General features: G+C 36.0%; 1 protein-coding gene across 5 annotated transcripts in view; it reads left to right on the forward strand.

Annotated features, from left to right (window-relative positions):
• The window catches only part of EEA1 (early endosome antigen 1), a 220,141-nt gene that overhangs the window by 179,651 nt on the left and 22,211 nt on the right, over positions 1 to 18,279 (forward strand). For all 5 annotated transcript variants that reach the window (XM_044941831.1, XM_044941832.1, XM_006053789.4 and 2 more), the window contains 5 exons: positions 5,020 to 5,223; positions 7,915 to 8,115; positions 9,173 to 9,286; positions 11,599 to 11,754; positions 15,012 to 15,151. In XM_044941831.1, coding sequence (XP_044797766.1) covers positions 5,020 to 5,223; positions 7,915 to 8,115; positions 9,173 to 9,286; positions 11,599 to 11,754; positions 15,012 to 15,151 — 815 coding nt within the window. The remainder of the gene's footprint in view (positions 1 to 5,019; positions 5,224 to 7,914; positions 8,116 to 9,172; positions 9,287 to 11,598; positions 11,755 to 15,011; positions 15,152 to 18,279) is intronic.

Consider the following 18,279-nt stretch of genomic DNA (forward strand, 5'->3'; position numbering starts at 1 on the left):
GAATCCTCCTCCCTCCTCCCTCCCCATACCATCCCTGTGGGTTGTCCCAGTGTACCAGCCCCAAGCATCCAGTATCGTGCATCGAACCTGGACTTGCGACTCTTTCATATATGATACTATACATGTTCCAATGCCATTCTCCCAAATCCCAATCCAAATCTTTTAGGATTTTAAATGGCCCTGCTGGAATTCCATCACCTCCACTAGCTTTATTGGCAGCAGTACTTTCCAAGGCCCATTTGACTTTACACTCCAGGCTGTAGGTGAGTTCTTACACCATCTTGGTTATCCAGGTCATTAAATCTTCTTTGTACAGTTCTTCTATATATTCTTGCCATCTCTTCTTGATCTCTTCTGCTTCTATTAGGTTTTTACCGTTTCTGTCCTTTATTGTGCCCATCTTTGCATGAAATGTCCCCTTGATATCTCCAGTTTTCTTGAAGAGATCTGTAGTCTTTGGCCTTCTGTTGTTTGCCTCTATTTCTTAGCATTGTTTACTGAAGAAGGGCACCTTATCTCTCCTTGCTTTTCTCGGAAACTCTGCATTCATTTGGATATACTTTTCCCTTTCTCACTTGCTTTTCACTTCATTTCTTTCCTCAGCTATTTGTAAAGCTTCCTCAGACTACCACTTTACTTCTTGCATTTCTTTTTCTTTGGGATGATTTCCCTGACTGGCCTAGTGCCTAGTAGTTTTCTCTGCTTTCTTTAGTTTAAGACTGAATTTTGCTAGAAGAAGTTCATGATCTGAGCCACAGTCAGCTCCAGGTCTTGTTTTTGCTGACTATATAGAGCTTCTTCATCTTCAGCGGCAAAGAATGTAATCAGTCTGATTTCGGTATTGACCATCTGGTGATGTCCATGTGTAGACTTCATCTCTTGTGTTGTTGAAAAAGGGTATTTGCTATCACCAGTGCATTTTCTTGGCAGAATTCTGTTAGCCTTTGCCATGCTTCATTTTGTACTCCAAGCCAAACTTGCCTGTTACTCCAGGTATCTCTTGACTTCAACTTTTGCATTCTAATCCCTTGTGATGAATAGGACATCATCTTTTGCTGGTAGTTCTAGGATGTCTTGTAGGTCTTCATAGACCTGATCAGCTTCTTTGGCATCAGTGGTTGGGGCATAGACCTGGATTACTGTGATGTTGAATTATTTGCCTTGGAAATGAACTGAGATCATTCTGTCGTTTTTGAGTTTGCATCCAAGTACTGCATTTCAGACTCTTGTTGATTATGAGGGCTGCCCTGTCAGGGAACATTTAACTTTAGGATTCCTGTATGTTGTTTTCTGTTTCTCATGAACCCTCTGTTCCTTATCAGTTCCTAGTAGACAGGAACGAGTGGAGTGGCACTCTGTTCCCAGGACTGAGGTCATGGGACGGAACACATGCATGGATTTCCTTCAGTAACCTATTACCCTAAGGAAAAACTGTTTAGTCACGACCCTCTTACTCAAGATATGGATTGTTTTCTGGCCTTATGACGATTGTTGTTCCTTGTTGTTACCTTGGCGACAGTTGATATAGGTCTGGTTTTTGTTCTTTATTTTTTTTGAGTCCTTGTAGAACTATATATATACTCATACAAACATGATTAAAGCACCCTTGTTCCACCAGAACCTGGGTCTCCGTGTCTGTCTTTCTCTCTCTCTGGCTAGTTCTCTGGAGCGTGGAAGCCTGTTGAACTCACTTTCCTGCCCGGGCTTTTAAGACCTCCTAAGAGGGTGCCCTGTGCCTTCGTGAGCAGTACGAGCCCTGTTCTAGGGCTTTATTGGAGTTCCACGTAACCCAGGGTATACTGGTGTCTTTCTCTCTCTATATTTTTCTTTCATCATCGACTCTGATCTGCCAAGTTCCAGTCTATTAGTGGACCTCTATACTACCCCATTTCTTCTATGGGATTCTTGCCCACAGTAGTAGATAATAATGGTGATCTGAATTAAATTTGCCCATTCCCATCCATTTTAGTTCACTTACTTCTAAGATGTTAATGTTTACTCTCTTGCCATCTCCCCATCTCCTTGTCCACATCCAATTTACCTTGATTCATGGACCTAACATTCCAGTTTCCTATGCAATACTGTTCTTTACAGCATCACATTTTACGTTCATCACCAGACAGCCCCACAGCTGAGCGTCGTTTCTGCTTTGGCCCAGCTGCTTCATTTTTTCCTGGAGCTATTAGTAGTTGTCTTCTGCTCTTCCCCAGGAGCATATTGGACACCTTCTGACCAGGGGGACTCATCTTTTGGTGTCATATCTTTTTGCTTTTTTATACAGTTCATGGGGTTATCATGGCAAGAATACTGAAGTGGTTTTCCATCCCCCCCTGGACCACATTTTGGCATTATATATTATTATATTACATTATATTATATATGTAATTTCATAGGTAAGGTGAAGAAAAATCACGGTAGAGCATTCCTGAAGATAACCCCTCCCCTCCTTGGGTAAAGTTGGAATGGTAATAGTTGAACTTCAGGTAGGCTGAGATTATTAGAGACTAAACTTTTAAGTTGATGTTCAGGGGTATATTTGAGGACGAAAATTCCACTCAGTGACAGGAGTGAAGAAATGGTTCTGAGTATGTAATAGAGGTTGGAGTCTAGAAATCTGTGGTGGCATCAATCTATGTAGCTTTGTGATTTTGCTCTAATACTACTTAGAAATGTAGGCATGAAGAAAGCAGATTGCAACACTGATCTAAGGGCTTTTTTGGGGTGGCTGTTTTGGCAATTTGTGGGTAGAAGGAAATGGAGAATGTAGATGAAAGAATAGTTAAGGTAGTTCATATCCATATGTGAGGTTCAGGAAGAAAGCTAGGTATATACTAAATAAGCTATAAGAAAATTGAGGTTAATGTCTCTTTGAAGAGCAAAAGTGAGGTCATGAAATTGGAAGACAGTTAGGAAGTTGTGTTCACAGACTAGGAGAGTTGACATATTTTTATCTAGAACAATTTCAGGTGATTTAGAAGATCCTGCATGTGGGTGATTGAGTGGAATGAGTAAAGGTCCAGGAATTAAGATGCTGTGAATGTTAAGCTGTATTCTTTATTCTGTATGTATTTTGCATTTCCCAGGAAATTGGCAGAAACTGGGATTGAGAAAAAGACCAAATCAGGTCTCAAGTGTTCAGTGAATGAGGTAGGGATTCATAGATGATGGCAACACAGCATAGACATAGAAAATGAATACATAATTCCCAGAGCAGCTTAAAATTTTTATTTGAGGGAGAGATTAATGGCGGTGAGAAAAAAAATGTAGAAAAAGTCAACCTCTTCTGCTTGCCCAGTAGAACAGTCCTTACATATCAGAGAGGGCTGATAGGGAATTGGCACCTGTACAGGGAGAACCAAGTTTCAGTTTGGAATAGAGTGATAGTTCTAGGAAAAGCTTAGGCCTGGAGCTATGGTTCCAGAAGATTAATGGATTGTGCAAAGAGGGGTCTTAGTGGCAGGAACAGAGGATGAGAGCAGAGAGATGAGGTTGCTTTTCATTGTTTTGTGATTGAAACTTCGAGGATGAGAAGCATGTTTGAAAGTGACTGATCTCACCTTGTTGGCACACGTTGTTGAGGGTACCAGCTGGCTGCTGGCTCTGTCTCAGCAGGGTAGTGTGGGATGCTGTGAAGTTTGCAGAAGGGTTCGTTAGGGCCTTTTCTGAGCAGAGGCTCTCTGGCTCTCATTTGGCTCTCTTAGAATGATTAGGGCAGAGGCTGTGACTCGGATAGCTGTCAACATGAATGAGTGTTGTTCTGGGGGTGGTGGGCTACTGCAGGTACAACATGGAGGCCCTTGGTAAAGTGAAAAAGAGGGTCCCGTAATGGAGCTATAGCAGAGTCCAACTGGGGCGCTGAAATGAGCCTTCATGAATGTATATGCGTTAAAATTCAATCACTTATTTTTATGTTCACTCAATAAATGTCTTAGAATATGTGTGTCTTGGATACATTGATGAATTAAACAGACAAAAATCTTCACTTTCTTGCAGCCTAGATTCTTGTGATAAGGTAGAGAGAGGCAGATAAACATGAAAAATAAGTGAATTATTTAGTGTGTTAGAAGATAAGTGCTATGGAAAGAAAAACTATTTACTAGAGGGAGTATGGAGAAGGCAATGGCACCCTACTCCAGTACTCTTGCCTGGAAACTCCCATGGATGGAGGAGCCTGGTGGGCTGCAGTCCATGGGGTTGCTAAGAGTCAGATACAACTGAGAGACTTCACTTTCACTTTTCACTTTCATGCACTGGAGAAGGAAATGGCAACCCACTCCAGTGCTCTTGCCTGGAGAATCCCAGGGATGGGGGAGCCTGGTGGGCTGCCGTCTATGGGGTCGCACAGAGTCAGACTGAAGTGACTTAGTAGTAGTAGAGGGAGTATTGGTTGGTTGGTTGATTTAGTCACTAAGTCGTGTCTGACTCTTGTAACCCCATGGTCTGTAACCCGCCAGGCTCCTCTGCCCATGGGATTCTCCAGGCAAGAATACTGGAGTGGGTTGCCATTTCCTTCTCCAGAGGGAGTATTGGAAAAGGCTGTAATTTAAAATGTAATGATCATGGTAGGTATGATTGAGAAGGTGGCATTTGAGCAAACATTTGAAGATGAGGGAGTGAGCCATTTGACTTTTGGGGAAGTGTGCCAGGTAGAAGAGATGATTAGTGCAAAGATTCCAAGGTGAAAGTGTGCCTGGGGTGATTAGGAATAATGAGGAGTCCCATGTGTCTCAAAATGGATTAAACAAGAATTGTAGTAGATGGTGAAGCCAGTGTGTTAGAGTAAGAATGTGTAGTAAGGTTTTTATTGGTTATTAAATTTGAGTTTATTATCAGTAATATAGGTTTTATTGTTAAATATGTAGTTCTAGTTATGTAAGTTTGCCATGTTAAAATGTAATGATCAATAAAAAAAATGTAACAACGAGAGTTTGAGTCTTAAAATATATTATCAGTCAGTTTGTTTGAGGAATAACTTTTAAATTCTCTATCCTTAAGGCAGTAGTTTTTAATTCTTTACAGAATGATTTGGAACAAGTACTACGTCAAATTGGTGATAAGGACCAAAAGATCCAGAACCTTGAAGCCTTATTACAGAAGAGCAAAGAAAATATTTCTTTACTAGAAAAGGAGAGAGAAGATCTTTATGCAAAAATTCAGGCTGGTGAGGGAGAGACTGCTGTTCTTAACCAATTACAAGAAAAAAACCATACATTACAGGAACAAGTAAGCTTGTGAAGTGTATTCTGTTTCTAAAATTTACTTTTATCTCTCTAAATCTTACTAAGTGCTCTATCTAAATAATTCTTCTATTATTTTTAGTACTTTTAAATTTATTTTGTATTTCTGACAAATACTTCATTTACCTCATTGTAGTGAAAGTAAGTTACCATGATTTGATGAGAGAATTCTCAGTTAATGTCCCAGGATGTAATTTATTACCTGTGTGACCATGAGCAAATCATTTCACTTTGTTGGCTCCTTTGAAAAGTATAGTTAGCTCATATTGAAAAGTTATTAATAATACGTTATCATGGCATTTTGTGATGTTTTGGAAAAAAGTGAGTAACAAATTATAAACTGAACTACTAATCAAGTGTTAGTTGTTACTGTGTATTGGTTAATATCTAGGCTTAGTGGTTACCTATCTTTTAATGATGTATGTTTTTGGAATACATAGCTAATAATAATTTTGGTAACTAGTTGCCTTATTCTAACATCTGTATGTTAGTTTAAATGGAGCTTATAAAATTTAGCTTAATACATTTTCAGACTGTAAAGAATAGTCGCTTACCAAATAGTCACTTTTTGGAAAGAATTGTCCAATAAGGGAATTGTAATTATCTAAATGAGAAAGTATTAAAGAATAAGTCATTTCAGTTTTCTAATTTGAGTATTAGAATATAACACAAGTTTTTTCCTCCAGGTTTCAAAGTTAGCCTTAGTTACCAGTTTAGACTAGTTTTTAGTTAAAGTTGCATACAAATTAACATTGCTTATTATACAAACATGATCAGAAAAATGTACACAATTTTGAAGAAAGAATAAATAGAAGTAAATCCATGTACTTCTGCTTCTGGCCATGTTGGAGTAACTGATACCTCTTTAGTCCTCCCACTATAAACAACTGGAAAAGTGGAAAAAACTGTGTAAAACTTGTTTTCAGACATTGTACAGCAAATGCACAGGGTTTTCATCCCTGAGGGAAGAGAAGCAAGTGAAGCGAGCCTTTTGACCGTTCCAACTTTTGACCTGGAGACAGTTTTCAGACTGGTGCAGGGTGAGGGAATCCAAGGAAAGCACAGTGGTCTCACTGAACTAAAGCACGAGAGATTTGGAATTCAGGGAGATGGAACTCAGATTTGCAGACAGAATGTCAGAGAGGAGGGAACAATGTGGAGATAAAGGTCCAGAAATCTGCGTAGGGATTTGCTTGAACTTTTAGCTGAATGCTAAGCTTTACATTCTTAAGGAGAGATTCCATGAGGCCAGACAGTGAACAGTTGTTGGGAGCTGCAACTTAAAAATGATCAGAACTCAGAGAGCTTGGAAACATTCAGGTCTTAACCAGTCAGAGAAGAAAGACACTTGGGGGCATTTAGTAGAAACCCCAGTAATGTCACACCTTAGAATTAAAGCCGAATTAGCCCTAGAATAAAAGCTAGTGTACATAAGCATGGGGATGAGCCTGAAAGGATCCAGCTGAACCACAAGTATATTAATTGTCTACTGGAGCAAAATTCAGTATTCTTTGAAAGAAGACAAATTTCAGACTTGTCATAACAAATATAAAAAAAAATTACTGGATAACACAAAGTGGAAAACATACGAGCTATAAGTAAGAGAAAAGTGATTCAATGGAAATAAAACCGGAAATAGGAGAGGATAGAGTCATCAGATAAGTACTTTAACACAGCTTTAAAATATATGGATATAAAGAGAAAACTATAATAATGAAAATAGAAGTGGAAACAAAAAAATAAAACTTTTAGAGGTTAAAAAAATACCTAAAATGAAAATTTTACTGAATGAATATATTAAGTGGAAAAAACAATATCAGTGACCATTAAGACAAGGTAATTGAAACTGTCCACAATGAAGCCCAGAGAGACAAAAGACTGGGGTAAAAAATGAAGAGTGCCTTAGTGACCTGTCGGATAGCAACATGTAGTCTAGGATATATGTATGTTTGTGTGTATACATATGCGTGTGTATGTGTGTATAATTTGTGTCAAAGAAAAATGTTCATAGAAATAATGACTGAAAAATTGTAAAGTTGATTAAAAATATGAAAGCACAGATTCAAGAAACTCATGAGTTCCAACCAGAGTACCCCAAAGAAACATCAGATGAGTTGGAGTTCACCTAAATTAAAAACATGCTCTTCAAAAGACACCATTACAAAAATAAAAGCCAAGACACAGACTGGGAGAAAACAGGTGTAGGACATATATCTGACAATTGAGGAACATCCAGAATATATAAAGAACTCTTAATAGTCAGCTCAGTGATTGTCTGGAGCCAGAGATGAGTGGAGGGTATTGAGTGCATAAAGAAGCTTTTGGGGGTAATCATAAGGTTTTCTTGCTTGTTTGTGGTGATGGTTAAATGAATATACATATTGATTAACTCCCCTCAAACTGTATAATTGAATTGCATAAATTGTATTTATAGTTCAGCAGAGTTTGTTTTAAAAATGTTAAGAATCTCTGAATGTGATGTTGTTATGATTCTGAGAGGTTATGTTTACTTATTTTTGGAAAAATGTGAATAATTTTTCTTGAGAAAAAAAAAAAAGTTGAGATAATCTATCCTAGAGTATTTTAACATTCTTATGGTGCTTTACATTTGGGTTTCTTCTTCATTCTTGTTATATCTTTTGTGACCTTCATAATTAGAGCCTTGCTTATATGATAGGTAACTCAGCTAACAGAGAAGCTGAAGAATCAGTCAGAAAGCCATAAACAAGCCCAGGAGAATTTGCATGACCAGGTGCAGGAGCAGAAGGCACATCTTAGAGCTGCACAAGACCGTGTCCTTTCCCTAGAATCCAGCGTCAGTGAATTAAATAGTCAGTTAAATGAAAGCAAGGAGAAGGTTTCCCAGCTTGATATACAGGTAATATTGCATTGTGCAACTTGTTTGTATGAATAAAACACTGGTTTTAAGCTATCACATTTAAATAATTTTTCTCTCTTCTTCTCCACCCCCTGCCTTACTTATTAATTGAAAAAATAGAAATAGGAATTAAAGTTGTATGTGGACAGTTTGTTGAGCTTTCCTGTTTGCCTTTCTCCCTACCAGAGTTTTTGTACTTTTCTCTTTTTCCATGAGGCCGTTACTACTGGTTTTGAAGTTCAAAGTAGTTTGTTATTATACCATTAGATTTCTGTTACAAATGTTTGAGTTTATTTTGAATTTTATTTTTAAATTTTACTTTAAATGTTTGATTTAATAAAAAAACAAACAAACACCCAAAACTCTAGGGGATTCCCTGGTGGTCCAGTGGTTAGGACTTGGCGCTTTCACCATTGAGGCCTAGATTCAGTCCCTGGTTGGGAAACTAAAATCCCTCAAGCTGCATGTGCAGCCAAAAAATAACTTTATATAGTACAATTATGTATTTTAATATGTTTTCCTTCAGAGGCCAATATGGAAGCCTTGCTCAGTGACTCAGTCACGGGGTGGAAATTAAGATATATTTCTTTCTCCATTTTCATCATTGTTTTTTTATTCTATACTATAGTAGAGAAAGTTTTAGAAACATTTCTAAGCCTTAATTTTCTTTATTTTAGGAGAATAATTCCATTAAAACCAGAAATAATAAAATAAGTATAAGAATTTGGAAAAAAGAGGATACACCTTTCTTTTTAAAATTTATTAGATGAGTTACAGATAATTCAATATGTGGATGTCCAATTTAAGAGAGAAAGGAGTGTTTTGGTGTTCTATAGGGACATTTTTTTTAAAAATCATTTATTAGAACATTTTTAGGAGTATTCTCCCCTATTCATTCCTGTTTGGGGGATTATCACATACTTATTTTTTAATGTCTAAATTTTTGTTTTCTGCTGAAAGATTTAACTTTTAAAATTAATGAGAAAAGTATTTTACACTCATCAAGCAGAAACCAAGAACTAAATACAAATTAAATGAGTTGTAAATTTCGTTACAGGTTAAAGCCAAAACTGAATTATTGCTATCAGCAGAAGCAGCAAAAACTGCTCAGAGAGCAGATCTTCAGAATCATCTGGACACAGCCCAGAATGCATTACAAGATAAACAGCAGGTAGGAGAATTTGATGCAGTTTCCTGTCATAACCTAATGTTTTGGTAGATAAATTAACTGGAAAAATATGTGAAAATGATACTTTGATATAATATTGTGATTGACTTGCTTATTCTCCTTAATTTCTCCTTGAGTTCAGAACCAGTGAGTGAAATATGCAGGAGTTAGACAGATGGAGATAAAATATAATCTTTGGGACTTCCCTGGCAGTCAGTGGTTAAGACTTGGTGCTTTGGCCCGGGTTCAATCCCCGGTTGGGGAACTAATAATCCTGCAAACTGTGAGGTGCAGCCAAAAAAAGAGAAGCATATTATTTATGTTCTTGGTAAAGTTCAACTTGTGCAGTTGTGGTTGAGCTGCTTAATACTGTTTTTCTCCCATAATAGAGACCTTGGTGTGATGAAATATTTACTCCTAATTTTTGAATTGTTTCTTCATCCTATTAAGTGGCAGTGACTGGGAAGGAGAGACAGACTTCCACACCTGTTTTAAGTGGACAGTCAGGTGGTAACCCAGATATACTTACCTCTTGGCAGGAAAAGAGCAGCATGTCTTCTATTTCAATTATAAGAGTTACTACTCGTTTCCTGGGGGTAGGAGTAAAAGTGGGGCTAGAAAGAATACCAAGGTTACTCTTCTCAACACTTCTGATAGAAAAAAGCTTCCTACTTCAGAATCCAAGGTTAAAATGCTGGTAGATTTTTCTTACCTTTGACCAGGTAGGAATTTTAAAAATTACTTTTTACTTGAGAAGCAATACTGGTTGTTGATCCAAAAAGTTTTATTAATAATATAGTAGTATATATCAAGTTAATAAAACCTTTCTCTATATTTACCTTTAACTGCAATCCATTTTTCTCCTTATATGGAAATTTTGCTTTTAAGTTTGGTATATATCCTTCCAGACTTCTGTAAACATTGAAGAAAAAATATGTGTGTGTATGTATGTGTGTGTACACATACAGGTCTCTTTGTTTTATACATATGGTATCACTATGTATGTTGTTCTACAACTTGGTTTTTACTTTACATTATTGCTAAACACATCTATAAAGTATTTTCTAAGTACTATAGATCAGTGCCAGAAAGTATAGTGGAAAAAGTATGTATAAGAATAACCACATAAAAGTTGAAATTTTTATTTGCCCAAAATATTACTAGCAAAATTCTAAAGCAAGTAGCAAAATAATAGAACATTTTCTGAAGTGTGTCTGATGAAAGATTGATATTTTTGTTTAAAACATTTTTACATAAGAAATAAATGAATCTACCAAAAGAAGTGAAAGATCAAAATTACATTAGGAAATCTTCATATTCATTAAGAATTAATTGCAAATTAAGACAGTAATATGCCCTTATTAAGGTAAAATGTTTGTGCGCATGTGTTTAACACTGGAAAGGCTAGACATAGTATAGAAGAACAAGTCGCTTCCACACGTTGCTTGCAGTTCAACCTTTTGGTGGCAATAGGGAAAGCTGGTTGGCAGTATATTTAGGACCTTTAAGATTTTTCATATTCTTAATCTCACTCTAGTCCTTTACCCTAGGGAAATAATCATAGTTTTAAGAATGGTGTTTGCATATCTGTTGGAAAGGTTTATAGCAATACAAGAATACAACGGAGGGTATTTGGCTAAATAATTATCTATATGAATACAATAGAAATTTATGCAGTCATGTATAATGATAGTTTGGAAGATAATGTCACAGTTTTATGATGCTTTGTTACAAAAACAAAGGAAGTTACAGTAACACTGTATGTAAACTGATATCCTTTATCTGAAAAGTAGAAAAAAAGAAAAACTAAGATACAGAAAAGTCTAGAAGGAAGGTTATCAAAACATTAATAGTATTTATGGGCAGTGGATTTCCTAATAATCTTTATTTTTTTTGTTCTGCAATTAGATATTCCAAATCAATTGAACAAGTATTATAATGTAATCAATGTAATTAAAAATATTTTTTAAAATGGTATCTTGAACATTGAAAATATTTAATTATAGTATAAAAGCATTACTTTGTTATTAGCCTGCTTAATATCCTGTTGTATCTTTTGGCTTCTAAAATAACTCTTCCTAGAAAAAATTATTGAGCTATTATGTGTATAAACGTAGTATCTCAGAGTGTGTACAACTTCAGTTCAGGTCCTTTATGTTGATGGATAAATATAATCTCATATAGATTATTAGACTTATTTATGGTCTTACTCAAAATACTTTCTTAAAGAGTTTTCTGCTTTACTTTGAGCAAACACTTGGGCACTACAGCAAAGTAAACCTTACCAAAGTTGTCTTTAATTACACTTTCTATAGGAGTTAAATAAGATCACTACTCAGTTGGATCAGGTCACTACAAAGTTGCAGGACAAGCAAGAACATTGCAGTCAGCTGGAAAGTCATCTTAAAGAATATAAAGAGAAACATCTGTCTTTAGAACAGAAAACTGAAGAATTAGAAGGTCAAATCAAGGTTTGTATAAAAAACTAGCCATATTTTCTATTGCTATAGCAATGGAAGTTGATGACCTAGAAGGAATCCAAGATTTTAAATTTGCAGGTGAAGGTCAGGTTGTGATATAAAAATTATTTGTAATTTTTCATGTTTTAATTTTGAATTCCACCTTTACTTTTAATTTCTTCACTAATGGATGGCTTTGCAAATAGCAGTTAACATATATACTCGTTCCAATGTAATGTCTAAATGTTTCAGAGAGACAGCTGTATCTACTCTCTAATTACAGGAAACTTATTTTTGTTGTTGTGCAGTCTCTTCTACCTCATAATTCATATCTCCTTCCCTCCTTATTCCCATATAATACTCAGTTATGGTATATTTCTTCCATTTTACATTTATACCCTTTGGATTTTATTTCTGATTAATATTAAAATTTTCACTGTGGTAAACTGTTTTTCTTTAACTCAACTTCAAGTGAAAGTGTTGATTTATATTAAAGAAATTAAGTAACTACATATACTAGAGAAGGATTTGACCTGAGTCCTTTGCTCTTTGATAACTTTCTCAAATTACTATATGTGAAATTTACACCTTCACAGTCAGATGAAGTACTTCTATTCAGTTGTAGAATCATGGGCTGTGTGTATGTATAGGTGTGCATAGAAGAAGAAAATGACATTTACAGTTCTATTTATGGGTTCCCTTTTCGTTATGGTCAGTAATAATAGTATACAAATTACATGGTGTAATGGTTGAAAAAAACAAAGTTTTTTTTGTCTATTTGTTTTTAGTTGAAGGGCATGTAATGAGAATTCTGTTTGAGTATCTTTTTGTTGTTGTTTAGTCACTAAGTCATGTCCAACTCTCTGCAACCCCAGGGACTGCAACACGTCAGGCTCCTCTGTCCTTCACTATCTCCTGGAGTTTGCTGAAATTGATATCTGGTGCTATCTATCCATCTCATCCTCTGCCGCCCCTTCTCCTTTTGCCTACAGTCTTTCCCAGCATCAGGGTCTTTTCCAGTGAGTGGGCTTTACATATCAGGTGGCTAAAGTATTGGAACTTCAGCATCAGTCCTTCCAATGAATATTCAGGGTTGATTTACTTTAGGATTGACTGGTTTGATCTCCTTGCAGTCCGAGGGACTCTCAAGAGTCTTCTCCAGCACCATAATTTGAAAGCATCAGTTCTTCGGCACTCAGCCTTCTTCATCATCCAACTTTTCACATACATATGTGACTGCTGGAAAAACCATAGCTTTGACTATATGGGCCTTTGTCAGGAAAAGTGATTTCTTTGCTTTTTACACTGTCTAGGTTTGTATAGCTTTCCTTCCAAGGAGCAAGCATCTTTAAATTTCATGGCTACGTCATTGTCTATAGTGATTTTGGAGCCCAAGAAAATAAAATCTATCACTGCTTCCACTTTTTCCCCTTCTATTTGCCATGAAGTGATGGAACTAGATGCCATGATCTTGGTTTTTTGAATGTTGAGTTTTAAGCCAGCTTTTTCACTCTCCTCTTTCACCTCATCAAGAGGCTCTTTAGTTCCTCTAAACTTTCTTCCATTAGAGTGGTATCATCTGCATATATGAGGTTGTTGATATTTCTTTTGGCAATCTTGATTCCAGCTTGTGATTAATCCGTCCTGGCATTTTTTATGATGTGCTCTCCATATACGTTAAAGAAACAGGGTGTCTGCATACAGCCTTGTATACTCCTTTCCCAATTTTGAACCTTCAGTTGTTCCACGTAAGGTTCCTACTGTGGCTTCTTGACCTACACACAGGTTTCTCAGGAGATAGGTTAGGTGGTCTGGTATTCCCATCTCTTTAAGAATTTTCCACAGTTTTGGTCCACACAAAGGTTTTAGCATAGTCAGTGAAGCAGTAGTAGATGTTTTTCTGGAACTCCTCATTGCTTTCTCTAAGATCCAACAAATGTTGGCAATTTGATGTCTGGTTACTTTGCCTTTTCTAAACCCAGGTTGAATATCTGGAAGTTCGTGTTTCATGAACTGCTGAAGCCTAGCTTGAAGGATTTTGAGTATAACCTTCCTAGCATGTGAATGAGCACCATTGTATGGCTGTTTGAACATTCTTTGGCATTGCCCTTCTTTGGGATTGGATTGAAAACTGACCTTTTCCAGTCCTGGATCTTTGGACCTATGGACTACAGACCTTTGTCAGCAAAGTGATGTCTCTGCTTTTTACTATGGTGTCTAGGTTTGTCACAGCTTTCCTTCTAAGGAGCAAGCATCTTTGAATTTCATGTCTGCAGTCACTGTCCATAGTGATTTTGGAGCTCAGGAAAATAAAGTCTGTCTCTGTTTCTACTTTTTCCCCTTCTGTTTGCATGAAGTGATTGATTGGATGCCATGATTTCGTTTTTTGAATGTTGAGTTTTAAGCCAGCTTTTTCACTCGTCTCTTTTACCTTCATCAAGAGGCTATTTAGTTCCTCTTCACTTTCTGTCATTAGAGTGATACCAGCTGCATATCTGAGGTTGTTGATATTTCTCCCAGCAGTCTTGATTGCAGCTTGTGATTCATCCAGCCCGGCATTTCGTATGATGTATTCTGCAAATAAGTTAAATAAACAGAGTGACAATATACAACCTGTGGTACTCCTTTCCCAGTTATAGTTATTAAGAAAATGCTTTGCTTATAGATGTTCAAACTATATATTCAACAATTTGATTTTGTAAATTTGTAAACATACACAGTTGTATGTATATATATGAGATAGAAGCCACACTGTGAAGAATAATATCTAAATGAAGAGATTATAGATGCCAAATCCAAGTTTAATTGGCTTTATATTTATGGTCAAGAGCTATTAATGAGAAGGACGACATGACAACTCCATTTTAGTTTTGAATATTTATAAAGATACATATTTTTAAAGATTATAAAGTTTAATTGAGCCCTTTGTTTTTTCATACTTGAGTTAATAACTTTTATTCAAGTAATAAATATAATTATTTTAAGCTTATTCTCTTATTCAGTTCATTTTAAAAGTTAAAACTTAGTGACTATCTCTCATACAAAAACTCTGCTACTAGATCTTCTGAAAGATTGCAAGGTAAATGGCTCCTTTATTCAATAATGAGTTTAGAATGTTTTTTTGTCATTAACACAAGTATTTTTGTGTTTTTTTGTTATTAACACAAGTATTTTTTGTGTTAATGTCAGTTTGAGTATAAACTAATGTTGTAATGTTTAATAGATAGTTGTTGACATTAAAATGGTTTTATATTATATTTCTGCCATAGAAACTAGAAGCTGATATGCTTGAAGTTAAAGCAAGCAAGGAGCAAGCTTTGCAGGGTCTACAACAACAGAGACAGCTGAACACAGATTTAGAGCTTCGAGCCACAGAATTGAGTAAACAACTTGAAATGGAGAAAGAAATGTAAGCTAAACTACTTATGGGAGAGGATTATAAACTAAGTATTAAATTTTTCATAAGATTTCAATTTTCCTATCACAGTGCTTAAAGATTTACCTTGTAAACTGCTGATATTAATGTGAATGAAAAATAAAGCCATCACAATTTGGTTAAATAGGATGGCATGTATCCAGTCACATTTTAGTAGACTTTGTCTTTAAGGGCCAAATATGGAGCTGACAGACTGGATCTCTGTCAAGAGGGTGAGGGTTTTTGACTGTCAGTAGTAAAGGTGGAAGTCGATAGATAGCCTGGGAAAGGTGCCTTTCAGGGAAATGAAATTAAAATCCATCAAAGTTGATAATAATTAATTGCACCTCCATGGTTTCATCCTTACTTTGGGAGTGATGACAAAACATTTTTGTTTTCATGTCTAGTAAATTGGGTCCTGATATTGTGAATGTGAGGATATACAGATGCATTTTGTGCCTCAAATGGCATTTCTTGTGACTCAACATATGTAGTTGCCAGTGCCTAGGTATTTGGGGAGTACATTGGATCCTTTTTTTTTTTAAATAATTTTATTTTATTCATTATTTTTGGCTCTACTGGGTGTTCATTGCTGCATGGGCTTTCTCTAGCGGTGGCAAGCGGGAGTTACTCTCTGGTTGCAGTACTCCAGTTTCTAATCGCGGTGGCTTGTCTCGTTGCGGAGCACGGACTGTAGGCTGCACGCAGCTTCGTTAGTTGCGGTTGCAGCTCCAGGGCTCCAGAGCACTGGCTCAGCGTTTGTGGCGCACAGGCCTAGTTGCTCAGCGGCATGTGGGATCTTCCTGGATCAAGAATCGAGCAGGCGGATTCTTTTACCACTGAGCTACCACGGAAGCCCACATCTGATCCTTTGTATCACCTACTAAGTGATTCGTCACCTCTGGAGCCCAGTCATGTGACTGTAAAGATGACCTTTGAGGTGGTACTTGTTCTCTTTAATGAGGCCCCTATGGGGCCAGTAGTTCTTTCCAGGGGAAACTTTCCGTTTCTAGTAAGGTGTTTTTTTTTTTTTTTTTTTAATTTTTGCCTTTACATTTTATGCAGACATCTTTTATATGGGGTCCTGAATTTTTAGAGTACTAAGAAAGGAGGACTGAGCAAACGTATCTGAGGTTTGACTAAACCCCACCCCCGATCATAGGACTCAGCCCAAATAATGGGGTACAGGGCTCCCCTTTCTCAAGGACCACCTATACTGCATGCAGCTCTTTCTCTCCAGTTTCCATCTTATATTTTCATTACTCTGCAGTTTGTGTTTTAAAATATCCTTTGTGATTTTTTTTTTTTTGCTCTGTGGGTTACTTAGAAGTATATTGTTTACTTTTCAACTATTCAGGGTTTTTATAGATACCTTACTGTTACTGGTTTCTAATTTAATTCCATTGTGGTTATAGAACATACTCAGTAAATTTTTGACATTTCAAACTCTCTTATTTATGGCACAGTGTATGGTTTATCTTGGTTAAGTGTCCTTGTGCACATCTGTGTTTTGTTGGGTAAAGTGTTCTGTAAATATCAGTTAGGTTGAGATGGTTGATATTGTTGTTCTAATCCTCTGTATCCTTGCCACTGTTTTCTCTGGTCGTTTCTATCAGTTTTTGAGAAAGGGGTGTTAAAGGTTTCTCAGGTAATGGATTTATTTATTACTTCCTTTAGTGACCTTTTAAAAAAATAAACTAAGTTTTACCATCACTATGCAAACCTTTCTTTCTTTATGTGTTCTTTGATTCACATAGTCTTATGATTTTATAACAATTATTTACAGGAAAGTTACATAGCATAGTAAATATATCAAGTTCCAGTTTTAGGGTTGGTTGACAGGGATTTTAAATATATTAAAATGGTCAAGTAATATTCATACAACAGCTTTTCTGTCTAGACCTTTAAATATCAGTGAGGTACAGGATCCTGTGAATGTACTTCATATGTTTTAGCTACTTTTTTTGAAAGTAAAAGTAAGTTTCTGGGGCTAAAAGTTAGAAAATTTCAAGGCATATATGCATTTCTGATATTAATACCCAACTTCAATTATGTGGCTGGTACATCTTTTAATAACCTTTCCTTAATATATTGAATTTATAATAAAGTACATTGGAAATAGTATGCATTCTAGAAATATTACTTTGTATCTGGTTTTGTTTTCATTTAAAAAAATGGTTAATCTCTAATGTGTGCCTTTCTTTTGCTATATAATATGCATAATTTTATTCATTTTATGAAAACAAAGTCTTTAACTTTCTTAAGCAATATCTTCATTTCTTTATTTTTTTTGAGTTTTTAAAAAACTTTTTATTTTATATTGGGATATAGCTGGATTAGCACAAAAATGTTGTGATAGTTTCAAATGAACAGCAAAGGGACTCAGATATACATGTACATGTATCCATTCCCCCCCATTTCCTCATTCTTACAACTTTTCTGTTTTATAAAATATTGAAGTATAGTTGATTTATAGTATCATGTTAGTTTTTAGGTTCTTGAAACTTCTTAATTCATTCAGGTGTGGAAAATTTATGTTAGAGGACAAGTGATAAGTCTCTTAACATAATCTAGGCTCTAGGATTAAAGTAAATCTTTTGTCTTTACTCCATATTTGCTTAAACTTGTTATCATTTTTCCCTAAAATAATTTTTATACACCTGAATGAATTAAGAAATTTTAAGAATCCGAAACTAACATGATACTGTAAATCAACTATACTCCAATTTTTTAAAAAACGGAAAAGTTGAGGAAATGGTTTAGAAGGATTTTCCTGATTGAGCTTCCCTGGTGGCTCAGATGGTAAAAAAATCTGCCTGCAGTGCAGGAGACCCGAATTCGATCCCTGGGTCAGGAAGATCCCCTGGAGAAGGAAATGGCAACCTATTCCAGAATTCTTGTCTGGCAAATCCTATGGACAGAGGAGCCTGGCAGGCTACAGTCCATGGGGTTGCAAAGACTCAGACAGGACTGAGTGACTAACACTTTCACTTTCATTTTTCCTGGTTATCTTATGTGTTTTGAAGTTTAGGACCTGTCAAATATACAATGTGTTTTATTTTTTCAAGTAAAGAGGCAAATTTCTTTGTTCTTGGGGGCAACATAATAAATTGGTTCTTTAG

This window comes from Bubalus bubalis, chromosome 4, assembly GCF_019923935.1.
Source record: "Bubalus bubalis isolate 160015118507 breed Murrah chromosome 4, NDDB_SH_1, whole genome shotgun sequence".
Classification (NCBI taxonomy): Eukaryota; Metazoa; Chordata; class Mammalia; order Artiodactyla; family Bovidae; genus Bubalus; species Bubalus bubalis.